General features: G+C 40.2%; 1 protein-coding gene across 2 annotated transcripts in view; it reads left to right on the top strand.

Moving 5' to 3' along the window:
- The window catches only part of LOC145980370 (uncharacterized), a 455,055-nt gene that overhangs the window by 274,323 nt on the left and 162,557 nt on the right, over positions 1–18,175 (top strand). The window contains exon 1 of one of the 2 annotated variants that reach the window (XM_083113432.1): positions 9,697–9,781. The exons of the other annotated variant lie outside the window; for it this stretch is intronic. Within the exon in view, the coding sequence (XP_082969558.1) occupies positions 9,745–9,781 (37 nt within the window). The 5' untranslated portion in view covers positions 9,697–9,744. Of the gene's footprint in view, positions 1–9,696; positions 9,782–18,175 lie in introns of those variants that run through there. 2 annotated transcript variants of the gene reach the window in all.

The following is an 18,175-nucleotide window of genomic DNA, read 5'->3' as shown; positions in this document are numbered from 1 at the left end:
TTTCTGTTATATATGCATGCCATTGTGTCTTATGGAAGGCAAGCATTTGACATCTGTGTTGTCACTCGCGGTCTCTTCTTCTGCCACTTGTATGAAACCTTTCAGTGCCATGTTGCAACCAAGTTTCTCATAAAGCATATAAGCTCTTCCGCAAATCCCTTCCAATTGACAGACGTCTTGCTTTCCAAGAACAATGTGCATACTTTCGGAAATACAGGCAGTGTAGTTTGTCCGTCACGATCAAGAAAGCACTCTAAGTTTTCGTTTTTCAATAGCAACACTCCGTTCATACGCCAGAGGTCCCGGGTTCGAATCCCGGCCTGGGCATTGATGTTTGTGAGTGTCCATTATCAATACCATCATGTGATCGCTCATCCTCATCTTCGCAAATTAGCCAAAAATGGCAGAAATGCGAAGTAAAAAAAAGCACATCAATCAACAAACATCATTTTGCATGATAGGGCCATTTAAATGGACAGATAGGCTAATGGGCACTGGTCCTACAGTTGAAAGTGAGATCGGAACTACAACGGGCCTCCACCCAGGATATAACTTGACAAGTTTAAAAACAAGACGCTGCAAATAGCTGTTGCGCAGCTCACACCACATTTCCCCACTTCATTCTCCGAAGAGACGTTGGTTCGCAGTGTTGCAACCTGGAGGGAGCGGAATGGTCTAAGTATTTTCAACGAAATTTGTATTCGCTTTTCCCTGGGCTGTTTTCTACCAGTCGGAGTTCAGAACTTCAGTTCATCTTTCGCCAACGGCTCTTTTCCTTCTTTTAATATTTGGCCTCCCCGATGGCGCAGTGATAGCGTCGTCCCCTTGTAATCAAGGGGTCCCGGGTTCGATTTCTGGTGGAGGCACATAGTGGTTCGGATCCCACTTTAAACTGTACGTCCAGTCCCGATTAGTCTTACTGTGCATAAAGTGGACTTACAACAAATCAATCCAATCAAATTATTTTAAAACTTGAGAAAACATCCATTTAGATACTCCCGTGGCGGCGCTTGTGGACTCGACAACATTATATTTAAGTTTATGTAACTCCTTCTGATTTCGCAAATATGTTGCAACATTGTAAACATTTTATCTGGCCTGTCCTCTAAGGGGCTTTCCAGACCAGATTGTGTATTTCCTTGGACCCGGCATGTTATCAGATCGCCTTCTCGTAGTAATTGTTGTACGATAAACTATATAACCCCACCCCACTGCTCGATGTCGCATTCAGAAAATGAAGTCATTCGCCCAGTAGTTTCTCTTGGTTATAAACGTTAACGCGCGTGCGTAATACTACAGTTTACGATCCGCGCACCGCTCGCATTTTCAAAGACTGATTAAATCAAATGAACCACTGATAAACTGATAGGCTATGAGCCGGTACCGTCAATCCACACAGTAAAAATAGTTTGTCATATTTGTTTTAGCTTAATTTTGCTGATTTGGCACCACTCGCACTCTCAAGGCCAGACTAGTACGTAGAAGAGTGGTGGGGAGGATGACGTAATAGGAAGTGCTCCGCAGCGATCTGCGCATATCGGGACTTAACTTGTCAGGCTTTTTATAGCAACTAACATCAGCATCAAAAAAGTCGGAACTTGAGGCGGGTAATATCGACCACAAGCTTTGGCGCGTTCGGACCTGCTTCCGTTTTCTCAGAAGTTAGAAGCTTCGATTTTTCGATTTTCAATTGTTTCCTCCCAGAAGTTTTGCGCGCGGGATGAAAGTTTCCCGGAATCGAATCCTTCCAGCGACCCGAACGAAACAGAGGACGTGTCGCGGTTGCTAAATACAGGGCAACGAAACACTTGTCCTTTTCTTTCGCGAGCCCTTTCGAAGACACACGATCGATTCGGTGAATTACGCCGTCCGCGGGAAAACAACTACAGGAGGATTTGCCGCTCCCACCGATACCCCTCCCCCCCACTGCTTTTCCTTGGGGACAAAGGCAGCGGGAAAATAATTACGGGGATAGTTTCTGAAGCAGGACTCCCCCTTTTTTTAATCCTGAAAATCTGTGAGTTTTTACTCTGAAATTGTGAGCATATACTGGAATCATAAACTTCGAAGCTCAAAGGAAATCAATTTCCCACAGAACTGAGGAAGATAAGAGCGAAGATTGAAAAACAGCTACAAAAAAAGGAACAAATGAAGTTCAAGGTATATAAATAAACAAGGCACCGGCTCAGCGAAGGAAGGAGGTTTGGAAAAAGCGAAGTGGAAGGGGAAGAGAGAAACAAAATCATAGGCTTAAATACAGCGTGTAACAAAAGTCCGGGAACACTTTAAAGAAAATATTGTAGCGAAACGAGTAGCATTACAAAGTGACAAAGTACATCATTTCAAAGAGTAAAGTTGTAAGTTTTTCTCATTGTAGGTGTTACGTGTAGTTCCATATATCGTCGCTAGGTGGTGTCATAATCAAGATGGCACTTTCTGGAGCTGAGAAGGCTTTCTGCGTGCTAGAATTTGACAAAACAAAGAGTTCAACGGATGTCCAACGAAAATTTAGGATGAAGTACGGGAAAGCAGCACCAACTAGGAAGGCAATCTATAATTGGCATGTAAAGTTTGTTGAAACTGGGTGTTTGTGTGTCAAGAAGAGAAGTGGTCGGCCAGGTGCGAGTGAAAATGATATTGAGCGAGTGAGAGAAGCTTTCACAAGGAGTCAGAGAAAATCTATACACAGAGCTTCACGTGAGTTGGAAATGTCAAGAATGACTGTGTGGTGTGTCTTGCGTAAAAAATTAAACATGAAACCGTACAGACTACAGTTGGTGCAAAAGTTATATCCTAAAGACAATGACCAGCTCTAGAAAGCGCCATCTTGATTATGACACCACCTAGCGACAATATATGGAACTACACGTAACACCTGCAATGATGAAAAAACTTACAAGTTTATTCTTTGAAATAATGTACTTTGTCACTTTGCAATGCTACTCGCTTGGGTACAATAAATTTTTTAAAGTGTTCCGGACTTTTGTTACACGCTGTATTGCAGAGAAATGTAGGAGCGGTTTGAACAGCGCGTTACGACGCCACGGGTTTCGGTTTCGAATCCCGGCCTGGGAATGGATATGTTCTTTATGAGTGCCCTTTCGTCATATCATCATTGATCCTCGTCGTTGTGATTAGCCATAGTGACAGAAAAGCGACGCTAAATAACAAAATTCCAATGCGAGCAAAACAGAACCATTCGATGTGCGTTGATTGCGCGGAAACTATTACACATACAAAGATGAGATTTCGTAGTACTTAATGTGTCCACGAATCTGTCGATGGGAAACAAAAGGTTTACAACAATCGGCATTATAGTGAATTCTTCGTAACAAATAAAAATAGGGATATATTTTGCGGGGGAAATTGTCTCTAAAGAACAGTGGCGTCACGCAATGTTAATATAATACTGCGTTTTGATCGAACCAGAGACCCTGAGCCGTCTATTGGATGGTGTAGTCATTCATCATTCATCTTCCAGGTGGTAATCACTCGCTTGGCCTAAATGTGATACATGGACGTCCACAGGATTTTTTCCAGGGAGGGGCGAGGAAGGTATTTTTTCCCAGGCCAACAAGGCACATTTTCCACAATAATAGTATTGTTCCCTCAAAAAACATTGCTAAAATTTGAATTTATCATATTCATACAATAGTTAATAAATATTGTTGTGGCTGAAATGAAATTATGTCAAAATTATATAATTTTTGGTTGACTTTCATTTTCCAGATTGGGTCACGGCCCCCCTTGCCCCCCCCCCCCTTCCGGACGCCCATGATGTGATATATGCAAGAGGTTACATTTAAAAGAACCGCAATAGAATTAACTTAAGTTAGATAGGGTTTTTTTACTCTCCATGACTGAACCGATACGTACTTAGTTATGAAAAGGATATTACTGTATTTGCCTCCCCGTTCGGATGATGATCATTCCCTCAAGAACTGTAATTGACACACATCTGACCTTCCTGTCAGAGTTCACTGTCCCTCATGCACCACTGTTCAATAATCGTCCCTCCACTCCCGTACACTCGGCAACTGTCCGAGCTCTCTCTCGATTCCACCTCATACGCCTCTCAAGTCAATACCCTAGCATTTCCCTAATTACTTTTTCAGCATTCCATTCTCTGCTTCCTGCTATGTTAAGAATAATATTAGACCTGTCACTTCTACCAAATGCCTTGGGTACGATACGGTGGTATCCTGTCGGTAGAGCGTCTGATCACCACACGGGAGACCCGGGTTCGACTCCCGGCGTGTCTGATCTTAGGTGGATTTTTTTCGTGCAATATGTCTTAATGCGGCGGTTCTCTGCTTCAACCATCAATGGGTACCTGGGAGACAACCCTGGGAGCAAAGGCAGCTGGAGCGTGGTGCTGATCAGACCATGTATGGGGCGTACTTCCATCTCTATGTGCCTCCACGGTACGGTGCAATAGATAGCACCGCTAGGATAATAATAATTGAGAATCTACAAATGGAATCAGAATCATATGGTAATTAGTCATGGTGTAAATTATCACCATTAGCAGTGAGTAACATAAAAGCTGTGGATATTTCAGTATTCTTATTAAAAGTAGTACCCATTGTGCATATCGCATTTACATAATAACCGCAGTATTGAAACTTCAAGCACAGTAGTTTCTAGTAGAAGGAAATCCATAGTTTTGTTCGGGACATCCTGTATATTGATGACAAGTCTGGCAAATATGTAGGGTGTCGAACAATTTAAAGGATCGCTGTTTCCATGTTGCAGGACTGTTCCCCATGGATATCTGCGGTTCCCAGTTAACTACATACCTCGGCCAGCAGTTCTTTTAAAGCCAAGCTCTGGATCCCTGGCTTTTAATTTGGGATTTGGGGGGGGGGGGGGAGTGAGCCGATACTGATGCTGATGTATCGGTTGTATTTACCGATACCTGTCGATACTTTTTCTGGGAATTTTGATCGTTCGCGGGATCCGCAAAAAATGCCGCGCGACACTTCCGCAGAGTCGATTTATCCTGGAAGGAATGCAACAATCGAAGTTTCATTTGATTTAGTATGAGAGAAAACTATGTTATGATTACGTAACTGGTATTTTTATGTTCGGATGTCGTTTTTTAAACATTTTAAAGCAAATCTCTTGGAAACTGATGCTTGTAATTGGAGTGGAGTACCCACCCACTAATATTAATCAATAGAGAACGTATTTTAAGGTCATACCGGTCGTTTGAGATATGTATTTTAGGACATGAAATCAAGTAAAAAGAACATATCTTGTTGCAACTTTTCGTGAAGTTAGCACATTTATTTCCTTTTTAACCCCTCTTTCATGCTTCAGAACCTTTTTCCTTCATTTTCTTTCATGTTTTGTTAAAAAATTGTACAGAAAAATAAATGATTTTCACTCTTCTTGAGCAGCTACATAAAATCCTATAGTGTAGTTTTGTAGAGCAGAACAAGAGCTATGAAATGGTATAATATAATCATTGCAGCCACAATAATTCCCAAGATAATGTAGCGAAACCCGCGAGAGAAAATACAAACTTCAACAAAACCTATTCGGCAGAACAACAGCTCTCTCTGCGGTCCGCGCGCATTATATAACCACAGTTCTCTCTGCGGTCCGCGCGCATTATATACAGAAAGCGCAGAAGAAGAGAGCATTGGGAGGAAATGTACAATACCGGAAGTATCTCCAATTGCTTTCAAATGCGGCATATTCACTAATTTTGGCCTCGTAATCACGAATCTGCAATTAAAATTTGGTGGTCACGTCTAGAAATTGCAAAATGAGTCAAAAAAAGTGGTTCCGTGAACGAAAAACAACTATTTTTTGGAATGATTAGCATTTCAAAACTATGTTTATGATGACCCTTAATTTTAACTATGCTTGCCTAACCTAACCTAACCTAACCTTACCGTGAATGGTTCGTGGGGCAAACATGTTTCCACCTTTACGCGAAGATGCCATTTTCTCACATGCAAATCAACGCTCTCGCTTATTGCACAACACTTGAGCAACGTTGGTAGCAAGACAGTTGTGCGGAAAGGAATACGTCTTCATTTCGTTTCCATGTTAATGTATGGAGAATCATAGCGGTAATTGACAAGGTTATTTTACTATTACTAGACATGACCGCCAATTTTTAACTGCAGATTCGTGATTACGTGGCCAAAATTAGTGAATATGCCGAATTTTAAAGTAATCGGAGATACTTACGGTATTGTCAATTTATACCCAGCATTCAATGAAGGCATTTTATCAACACATTTTTTGCACCTTTTTGAAAACATTTTCAGAACCTTTTTTTTCCCTTTCGCGACCATAACTTTACACCTTAAAATCCTTTCCCTTCAATATTTTTTGAACAACTCTAATTGTTACAATGGACATTTCCACTCAATTTTTTTTACAACAATTTTAAAAACTACACCCTGGAAAAATGACCCCTGCAAGTTCTCGAGTTTCTCTGTGTCCAGTTTAAGGCAGAAACGAGACTTCCAAAGTTGCGAGGATAGCGTTGCGCTGAAAACACGCCGCCGCCATGTTACTACGTCACTCCTTAGGGAGAGCTCGTTTGTCGTCTGCTTCGAGCGTCCAGTTCCGGATGGGTAGCCCATAGACCTACGGGTAGCCCACGGTGAGCGAACACGTGCAGCAGTTTTACAAATCTGTACCGATTTAAATAATGGAAGAAGGAGCGATAGGAGAAAGGAAAGCTATGCTTTGTAATGATCATTCTTCTATGAAATATCCGTGCTGCTCACGTGCAAGATGAATGAAAGGGTTCAGCTGCGTGTGTGTTCTCAGGCCATGCGAAAAATATTGCTTATAAAATTGGTTGCTGACCAGGCACTCAAAAATATGTTTTAAACTTATATTTATCGATATTTACCGTAACCTATGTAGTGCAAAATAGGAATTTTCACATTCTTCACTTTATTTATAAAGCCTATTTAATTTTCTTTTCCATAAAGCAATTTCAGTTTGTGTTCCATTTCTGTTGCGCAAATTATGATCAAATATTTTTGTGCAAATAAGAGAAAATACACTGAGAAGATTACATTAGTTGCACAGTACATATCTATACTTAGTTTATATATAATCATTACAAGGAAATAATGTGTATAACCATGGGCGTATTTAAGGGGGATTCAACGGGTCCAACCCCCCCTCTTTTTTTGGTTCACTAAAATTACCAGTTTCCTTGTTCTATCCGCTTGTTCATAAAAAATTCCTTCGGACTTATTTCATTCTCTTAAATTAGAGACGTATAGGACGGGATACGGATGGGAAGGAAATTTCGTAATTCCACACACCAGATGGGACTGCAGACCAATGTCTGCAATTTCCTGATAGTTTCGGAATTTCTGCGATAAGAAACTGCATTGAGACTGTCAGATCAGTAATTTTCCCCCCATGAGTCATCTTAAAGATATTTGGTTCTTAAAAACGTAGTGACACAAGATGAACAGAAAAGTATCAATACTAGCGTGACTTCGTGACTACATACACACAACTTTGTCGGGTCCAACATCCCCTCCCCCATGCTTCCCAACAAGCTTCCGGCCAGCAGTGTTCTGGATTTTCACTTACGAAATAAAGCAACCCTAATCATACCAAAAGTTGATCCATCCAAAGTTGATCCTATCGAGACGAGGAATGGCAGCCTTGGTCTCGTTCTCGTTGAGAGTTGTAAATGTCTGTCTCGTGTTTATTTGTAAATGTCTCATTGACAGTCTCGTCTCCATTTATAAACATCCGTCTCGGTTTGGGAGGGCAATTCTCGTTCTCGTCTCAAGTCTAGGAAAATATAGAATTAACAACGTATGCAAAGGCTTGTCATTATAAATACAAAAAAAAACTTTCTTAATATTTTTTTTATTACTTTTTTTTACTCCTCGTTTCGACGGTACGGCCCTCGAAAACTAAATATTATCCTACTTATATATGCAAACCAAACTGCAAATTCAGAATTACCAGGAATGAACTGCCGTTGTAATTATTATACACAAAATACATGATTTATCTGAGGAAGTCGCATGTTCCAGGTTTGACTCTCGACCTGGGCATGACTGTTTCCTTGTGAGTGACATTTCATTGAACTGAAAATTGTTAAATGGGAGGATGTTTGCTCGAGACTTTGGGGACAGCTAGGGGGATGCTTCTATTGTTAATGTTAGTGTTGCTCACCGTCTCATAAAAAGAGATGGGACAAGTGAATGTTTTCGAAATGAGATGGGACAGAAGGAAAAGTTCGTCTCTTATCATGGCAGGTTGGGTGATACTTAGATTGTGCAGTTGGTGGTAGTGTGTGTGTGGGGGGGGGGTGTCCTCCTGCACCCCGACTTCGAATACTGCTTGTAGTTATTCATCTTCATTGTAGCGATTAGCCAAAAGTGGGAAGAAATGTGATGTTAGAGATGATACATAATAAATTAACTATGCGTTCTCATCGTTGCGGTTAAACAAAGTGAACGGAAAAGCGACGTAAAAGTAGGCTAAATACAAAAGTTTGCAATATATACATTAACTGAAGAAAACTGTCATTTACTGCAGGTAGTGTTGCCCATTGGACGAGACGGGACAGGCTTTTAAAAATTCGAGACGAGACGAGATTGACCATGTGTCATAAGATAAACGAATATTTTCGAGACGAGACAGCATTTCCACGAGACTCCACGAGACGAGACAGGCCAAAGTCTCGTCTCGTGGGCAACACTAACTGCAGGACATTTAAAAACTCACCGTATCTTTTTATACCGTATCACCTCTTATATTGCAGAAATTGGCGTGTAAACCAGTGTGTTCTAAAAGTATTATCTTAAAATTTGTGAAGAAAATATTATGACGAAAATAATTGTAATTCCAGAAAAGGCATTCCTATAACATTAAGTTCTTGCTAGTCAGAACTAACCTATGTATTCGCAATGAACAAGGCTGTTCACGTGTTCAGCCATTGACTGTTACAAGGTTTGCTTTGTCACCCTAAAGGAAAAACCCTCTACCGAGTGGCTGAATTATAGTAAATACTACTATACTGCTAGGGCATAATTCATCTCCAAGAAATGGAGCACAGATTTTTGCACTGGAAGTTGTAAGATACTTGTTTTACACAGTAGCAAGTGAATTTTCTGTCGCTTCCGCGGCTCATGCTAAGTTGACGGGACGAGCAGAAGCCCCGCCTGCACGCATTTCTAAGTGATGACGTCAGAGGACCTCCTGTCTATGGAGAGGACGTTTTCAAATCCGTGACGTAGTAGGTGAATTTCAGCGGTGTTTGAAGGCGCGTTTCTCGAGAACCAAAACAAATATCGCCGAGATATTTTGCACATCTCATGTTTGTGTCATTATCTGTAAAGTGAATGCATTTAAAAAGTTTTTCATGTCAAAGTGGAAATGTCCATTTTCAAGCACCGGTACAGGTTTTGGTTCAAAATTGTATCCGTTTAACCCTTAATTTGTTTTGTCCAATCCTCTCCACAATATTTTGCAATGTGTGTGACTGTTCTTCCTGTTACGTGCCGCTGTCTCTCCCTCCCTGAAAAATAGATAATACTCGTATGTTTGCAATTTTTATGCGGAGAGTGCTTTCCGACTAACGTGACGATGGAAGGCAAGCCCGATTCCTTATCTTCGTTGCTATGCAACGGTTGGTAGATAGCGGAATCGCTGTTTGGGTAATGTGTTTGGATTTTTCTCAAGAGTGCTAGAAGCTAGTGTTTGCTGTGTTGGGTGTCGCCGGTTGATATCCCCTGCATGGGAATGCTGCTCAAAGGCAAGAAGGCGAAATTGTGTAGGTAACGCCTTTGTTTTTTTAATTTCTTCTTACTTCTCCATCTCCACCAGTGGCAGGGTTGTGGAGGACCGGAATCTATTTTCTCGCACAATTTAAATTCGGTCCAAGTTACTTATTGTTTCATGGAAAAAAGGTTCCTGGACCGAATTGAAATGTTTTTGCAGATAAACAGAACGGTCCAGAACCCATTTACGCTTGCTGATTTTCTCTCCTGGACAGGAATTGATTTTTTTTAAAATTCCTGGACCTCTAACAACCCTGACCAGTGGTTCTTAACCGTGGTCCGCGATGCCCTCTGAGGATGTCCGCAAAGACCTGATTGATAATGATTCATGATTTTGTCTCGAAAATATAGAACATAGGAAGCAAAGTAAAAGTAATTCTAATATGTTATTCTTTTTGAGTAACCTACCCAACTCTGCTCCGGAGCCAGTGGCGTAGCGCAGTTTTCTAGAGGTTGAGAGCAGTGATGTGCGTCTACGCGTAAACAACGATAGTCTACATTCTACACGTAGACTATTTTATACACGTAGATTACGTAATCTATGTAAACAACATGGCGAAAGGTGATAACTTAGCAAAGGGCGCCGTGGAATAAAATGAAAATTATACTACGTATCAGTTGCTGATGTGTGAGAAGAACTTTTCATACTCTTTCTTCCAAATTCGAACAATTTCTCACCTAGGAAGAAACTTAATATAGGAAATATTCTTGTGTTTTATGGGAAAAAGACCACTCTTGTCTCACGACTGCCATCTGTTTTTTTTTTTTTTTGCATACTATTTATCTTCTTCGATAGTTTATGATAGAAGAGAAGAGAAATTTTGTTGTAAATAGGATTCTTTTCATTTCGTTAGGAACCAATCTAGTTGAAAATGTCACTTTCTTTTCATGAAACCCTTCAAAATTAGTTTTAATGCACTTTAGATTGTCTACGTAGTCTATGTAAACTACAACCCAATGTAATCTACGCGTAGATTACGTGTAGACAACGCATGTAGACGTAAACTTATAGTCTACGGCACATCACTGGTTGAGAGCCTGACAGCCCCCCGCCCTCGGGTAAGCTGATTTTTCATGCCTTATTATTGCCGACTTCCTTGGCGTACTGGTTAGCACAGCGCGCTAAGAATGGATGTAGTGTTCATTCATCAATGATCACTGATCTTCATCTTGGCGATTAGCCAAAAGTGAGCAACGCAAAATAAAGCAAATCAATCAATAATGCCTTATTATTATTGGTTTGATGTTATTTCGAGGGAGAGCCCCCCCCCCCCTCCGCTCGCGGCACGCTCATGTGTGTAGTCAAATAATAGTGTAATAATATTCGTCAATTAAATTACTTAAAGATTTGAAATTATTTCACCTTAATTTCCAAACTGTTCATTGTAAGATGTTGCGTATAACCCTACGTGAGATTCGAACCCGCAACACGTCTCTTTCCGTATCCAGTACGGTACTCTTGCTGTGCCGGCCCTTGTACGTGTCAACAAAGGACAATTTACCAACCAGAGAGCTCTCGGCACATGTGACAACGACATGCATCAGCCGAGGACCACATATGTTGATGCATACGTATGCGCCACCTATGTTCCTGTTTGTCGTAAACTGATCTGTTCTTGTCATTAGCACAGTACAAGCACTCCTGCTGATCAAATTCATCCACATGCAGGGACACACAGGCGAATGGGAGAAATGGCAACATGACTCTGCACCCAAGAGGATGTACAGGGTACTAGTAAAGTATTTGTCATGCTCTTTGCTTAAGTATGCCTGTTTATTTGTTAAGTAGGAACCTTTTGTACTGTCACAAATTGAAGAAAAGTGTGTTTCTAGCAGGCACGGATTTAAGGGGGCTTGGGGGCTACAGCCCCGGGCCTGCACAGAGGAAAAGTGCTTTGAAAGGAGCCACAAATTTTAATAAGCTACAGTAGTGGCATTAATTCTGGACACTTTTAGTAAAATGTTATTTATTTAAAAATCTCGAATGTAAAAACTATATTCTGTATGTGTAGAAATATTAAACAAGTTTAAATGACATCGTTCAGTAACTTCAATAATTGCATCTGAGTGCAGCATTGTAGTCTATTATTGTTATTTTCAACCATCAGAACGCTTGTGTGCGATTGTTGTATAGTAGGTCAACTGGGAGCATCATTGTTGTACATTGTTCAGTAGCTTCAAGAATTTCATCTTACTGCAGCATTGTTCTCTGATTATTGGTATTTTCTGTACTGTACTGTGGGTTAAGTGTGAGCTTCATTGTTTGCTGCAGTTGGGAAGTTGACCTACTATACAACAATCGCACACAAGCGTTCTGTTGGTTGAAAATAACAATAACGATTATAATCAGACTACAATGCTGCACTCAGATGCAATTATTGAAGTTACTGAACAATGTCATTTAAACTTGTTTAATATATATAAACATACAGATTTTTCAAAAAATAATATTTTACTAAAAGTGTCCAGAATTAATGCCACTACTCACTACTGTATATAAGGTACATGAATCCAATATGGCCAAGTACCCAATATGGCCTATTTGCTGTTCCCAAGTAGTTACATGGTTAATTCAACAGATGACGTTAGTATGTCATTTAGACTGTCCAAATGACGTGATTGAACCTGTTGCCTGTACCTATAGTACTGCAACTTGAAGACAAAGAAGCGAAATAGCTGAACCTCGTGATTGTCTTCTACGTGATCTAATATTGCATATGGAATTTCTTACGTACTTCATCTCCCAAGTGATAGGTATTGGTATCTCTAGTCCATACTATGATAGCTCAAAATTTGAACTTTACAACAATGTACTTAGTTTAGACTTTAATCTAATGTAATGTTTAACGAAGGAAAAATAACACTATGTAAGGTGAACTCAATATGGCCTACATAGGCATGTATCGTGAAGGGCATGCGCAAACGTAACATTTGTTACTCTTATGTTCACGTGGAGTGTGTGGAACTCATTAAGGATGATAAAGGCCCTTTCATTTTCTCAGACTGTGATATATATAATCCATGGTCATCTGGTAACAAATTGCGACATGTCACTCCCTTGTTTACTGGTTTGCAGACAATGTTATTTCTTTCTGCAATTCTCATGTGTCATTATGTAAATAAAATGTAAGTGTTTCAATATACTTATCTACCTATAAAAACAACATAGTTGTACTTTCTTTAAAATTTCTGTTGCATATTTTGATGCAATAGAACAAAATATATGACTGGGCCATATTGGGTACACATATACCCAATATGGCCTAAACGTAACTTTTTAATAACATCTTCCCTGCACCCATGCTATTATTTGGAATTGGGTCGAATTTTCAGTAAACGTCCAGAAATGTTCCCTCTTTTGAATCTTGCAATTCGTTTTACTTTTGTGACATTGTACACCGTTCGATACAATCGCAAACCTTAGGTAGGCCATATTGGGTTCACGTACCTTATTTCAAGTGTGGTAAACTAAATAACGTAACTAACAATCTGACATACCTTGATCCACAAGTTGTAACTGAAATTGTATTAACACAGAAAACTAAATGCATCATATATATTTGATGCACCAGATGCAGTAAGATATTTTGCCAAGAATCAGGTCTACAGTTCGATGCATTTTAGTTTGTAAAGGTAACGGCAAAGTACATCATATGATGCAAGTGAGTATTCTTTAATGCATCAATTGATTCTTTTTTGAAGCACCTTTCCGCAACTTTCTCGATGATGAACTTAAACATTTGTTCAGAGCTACAGACTTGATGCTTTTTTTAAAACTTATGCATTGTCTTTGTTGTGTGTCAGGAGCCTCACAATATTATTAGGCTTAGGCCTCCACATGTACTAATCCGTGCCTGACTTTATTCTTAGATAGGGGGCGTGTAATCTGGTAATGCATCTTCAAACTGCCCTCTTCCCGTTGATATCTTTTTCTATTCCATCTGAAGTTTGATATTCTGGTAAGGCACCCAATTGTCAACCTCACTTCCACACCCCGGTAACTATTTTTTTGTAGGCCAACGAGGCTCTGCCGCCTGGACTTAAGGTGAGGAATTACAGTTACGCACCAGTTGAGTATTTATTTCAATATCGCCCGAATGGGCACTGCTACTAAAAAAAAAAACCGGATGTATGAATTTCTCTCCATGTTGAAAGTGGAAGCGTTTTTTTATGTTTATTATTAAGCTGGACACGATGTTTGAAAAACATGATGATTAAGAATTTTCGGAATCCCATGTATTCCTTATGGGGAATCAACTTCAACATCAAGTCACGGCTAATCAAATGGAAGGTTCGACTTTTCCGCTGGGGAAATTCATCTTCAATCTGCCCTCTTCCCGTTGATATATTTTTCTATTCCATCGGACGTTGATTTCCCAAGAGAACAAATTAAATAATACTCCCATAAGCGCAGTGCATTTCTCCTTGCCTCCTACGGCCATCCTGGCAGTGTTGCCAAACCTGATACGCATAAAAGAGCTAAATTTCACCTTAAATGGAGTTAAAACTGACTTTCAAGGAGCTAAGTTTACGAAGGCTGGATAAAATGCCTCCCCGGGTAATGTTAGTTGTCAAAGGAATGGAGGCTCTGCTATTACCGTTAACTCTACATTGATGACAATTTATTCTTAGTTTTTAACATCTAGATCCGACGGCATCACGCATCTCAATAATCCACCGATGGTCGTATGATATCGAAAATAAAGGATACACTGATAACAATAGTATGTCAATTTCACGTCAGACACGGCGCTATAAAAAAGTAGCTGGGGAGATAAGAGGGTGTGGGGCTACGCAGCCAATATAACAATATCACGTCACGTGCAAAATGTATACTCATGGCAAGGGTTGGTCTATGTGGGCCGGAGACAGTGATGACATCATAGTGGGGCACGGGGGCGGGCCACTTCACAGCCAAACGAGTGCACAAGATCTGGCGCGAAGAGAGCTAAGTTGGCAACACTGCCACGGTGGGAAGAGCTTGGGAAGAGCTCCGTGGAAACTGTTCCGCATGCCGTTAAGGCCAGTCTATAGGACTATGTGTGGTGTTGTTCTATTTTGTCCTTATATGTATTAGTTTGAGTTGGTGTTTTAAGTCCACTTTATGCACAGTAAGGCTAATCGGGACTGGACCTACAGTTTAAAGTGGGATCCGAACCACTTGTGCCTCCACTGGGTATCGAACCCGAGACCCCTTGATTACAAGGCAATGACGCTACCACTGCGCCATGTGGGAGGCCGCTCCTTATATGTATTGAATGTCCCATTACAGCCTCAGCTTATAACACAGGTAAGACTATTTTAGTCTGACACGTGTTCTCCGTATAATGCGACGGGTGGCAAAATAGCCTTAGTGCTGACGAACCGAGTTTTTCACTTCAATCAATCAATCATGCATACAGAACGGGAACGGCAGCTACAGTTTAAAACAATATTGAAACCACTGGAACGTGGCCACTCCAGTGACGGTTCCAGAAAAAAAAATGAGTAGGGAGGCAGATGTGAACCAGGACAATTTTCCAAATGTGCTTTGTTGTTCCACGTAATACATATTACACACAGATCTATGTCATACCATTGTGTATGCTTTGTACACTAGCATGGGTATTGCATAGTTGCGTTCTGTGGAGAGGGGGGGGAGTTGATTGATTGATTGAGTTGGTGTGTTAAGTCGAGACTGGACCTACAGTTTAAAGTGGGATCCGAACCACGATGTGCCTCCACCGGGAATCGAACCCGGGACCCCTTGATTATAAGGCGACGACGTTACCACTGCGCCATCGGGCTTAGGGGTAAGGGAGGAATAAGCAAAAAATAATAATTTGTAATTACATTTTTTTAAATTTCGTTTTAGAACTTGTTCGGAGAGAAAATTGACAATCGGGGGGGGGGGGGATTATTTTCAAGTACGTTTGAATTTACCGCTTTCATTCGAAAATGTTGATTTTCTTAAAATTTCGGGAGGGGCTGTAGCCCCGTTAGCCCCTCCTGCGTACGCCAGTGTCTGTTTATTCTATATTTTTCGAGACGAGACTTGTTCTTCGGAAGTGAGAGAAGGTCGAGACGGAAAGAGGATCTTATAACTTGAGAGATGGAGACACTGCTATGTCTCCTCTCGTCATCATCATAAAATTGGAGTTCTTTTCAGTAATTTTTATAATTTCCACCTCGGCAGCTAAACGAGATAAGTAGCTTCCGAAAGCCCAATATTCGAGACCGATAGGTCGTGTATTTCAGTTTGTTCTGTCAAGAGACTCAATAACAGACAAATGTTGCCAAGTAAATTACTTGCATCATTTGACGGTAGATGGCACGCACTTGTCAATATATCTATGGTAGACTGTTAGAACAGGATATTCTAGCATGTATAAATAAAGCAACACATTTATGAGGAAATTGAAGTATCTCTGAAAAAAAGTACCTTGATTTTCTTATAAATTGCTTTAGTAGAGTAATGAAATCCGAGATGGTTTGTGGTTTGAAGAAAGATCCTTTCGAACTTGTAATTTCATTCGTTCTACGTCCTTCATGTAAAAAATGTGATATCTTGAAGGTATTTTGGTGGGGTAATCAAGTGTTGTATTGATAAGAGCAGTATTTCAGATTTTTGGAAGTCTGGCAGTATGTTTCTGTGAGTGGTGATTTTAGTGGCGATAAGAGGAGAATGTCCAACACCCTAAGTCAAGAAGTCAACAGGAAGTGACGTGTGTTGCTTGGCTGCACATTGAGTAAAGGTATGTTAATCGCTCAGTAAGTCTGATAAAAATAAAATGGTGTTTGAAACGTAATTATAAAATTGATGATCCTTGGCTCTTCGTTAGACATTCCTGACAGACAGACTGGAATCCTGGACAGATTCACATTATGTTGTTGGCGCCATGTCCTCATGCGGAACCTACAATCCAGATACTAAAACGTGACATGAAGGGGTAACTAGAAGGGGTGGGTGAGGGAGGGCAGGTTGCACCAGTACACGTAACATCCAGAATTCTCGATCACATCACTGGTTTATTGTGACCCCCAAATTCCTCAAAATCCCGTAATTCAGACTATCCCCTCTCTTCGTTTCTTTTTTAATTACCTTTCCTGGTCTCTCTGTCTGTCATTTCTCCTTTTGGTTATCGCTATTTTTGCTCCTTTGCTTCATCTCTTTCCCCATTTCTCCTTTCTCTCTTTCCCCTCGCTTTATTTCTACTTTCTCTATCTTTCATCTTCCCTGGTCTTTCTCTGTCATTTCTCCTGTCTTTCTATTTGATGGCTTGCCTCTTTTCTTTATCGCTTTTCTCTCTATCTTTTTCCTTTTCCTCTTTCCCATCTCTTTATTTTCTCTATCTCTTTCTCCTTTTACTCTTTCCCATCTCTTTGTTTTTCTCTCTCATTCTCCTTTTCCTCTTAAACATCTCTTTGCTTTCTTTAACTCATTCTCCTTTTCCTTTTTCCCATATCCTTATTTTTCTCTGTCTTTCTCCTTTTCCTCTTTGCCATCTCTTTATTTTTCTCTATCTCTTTCTCCTTTTACTCTTTCCCATCTCTTTATTTTCTCTATCTTTCTCCTTTTACTCTTTCCCATCTCTTTACTTTTCTCTTTCTCCTTTTCCTCTTTCCCATCTCTTTATTTTTATTTATCTCATTCTCCTTCTATCTTTTTATCTCTTAATTTTCCTTTATTACCCGTATTAGGCTGTCTCTCTCTCTCCTTTTCCCTCTAACCTGTTGTCCTTTTCTCTTTCTTTTCACTCTTTGGCTCCATTTCTTTATCTGTTTCTCCCTATCTTAATTCCACTTCTCTCTTTATTTCACCTCTTGTTTCTTCTTTATCTGCTAGGGCACTTCAACTATGGCATTGACAAGGCTAGTAGTTCGATTTGCCTTACATATCACAAAAACGTCTGGTAATTGTGTCCATTTCATCATAATCAGATTTGCATTACCTGCATCACTAATCGCTTGCGTCAGTAACGCTTTACTTAATTACTTTGCATTTATGTACTGATATTACCCTGAGAATTATCTGAATTGAGGGATTTGTTTATTTACCAGGACAAAACATACTCTGCTGTGTTGTTTTAAACTAGTACATGTAACGTTACACGGGGAAAACAGTCACTGCAGAAAATATGTTTACTTGTGTAAACAGTTAAGTGCCCTTATTGTACAGCAAAGTAACTGCAACGGCAACATGTTACTTTCAGTAGCAAAGTAACGGTAATTATAATGCGTTGAATATTTTAAAGTTAATTGCACCAACTTTGGTCATGATCTCCTATACCCTTTAACCATGACCATAAACTAGAGGTCATAACAGGAAGGTGCATACGACTCTCAAGTTACAATTATATCGATTTATTTTGAACACTGACGCCTTGTGTGTAGGGTGGAAGTTAGAG

The sequence above is a fragment of the Lepisma saccharinum genome, chromosome 27 (assembly GCF_977018435.1).
Source record: "Lepisma saccharinum chromosome 27, izLepSacc3.1, whole genome shotgun sequence".
Lineage (NCBI taxonomy): Eukaryota > Metazoa > Arthropoda > Insecta > Zygentoma > Lepismatidae > Lepisma > Lepisma saccharinum.
The sequence above is the reverse complement of the archived record's forward strand: the minus strand, read 5'-3'. Positions and strand labels throughout refer to the sequence as shown.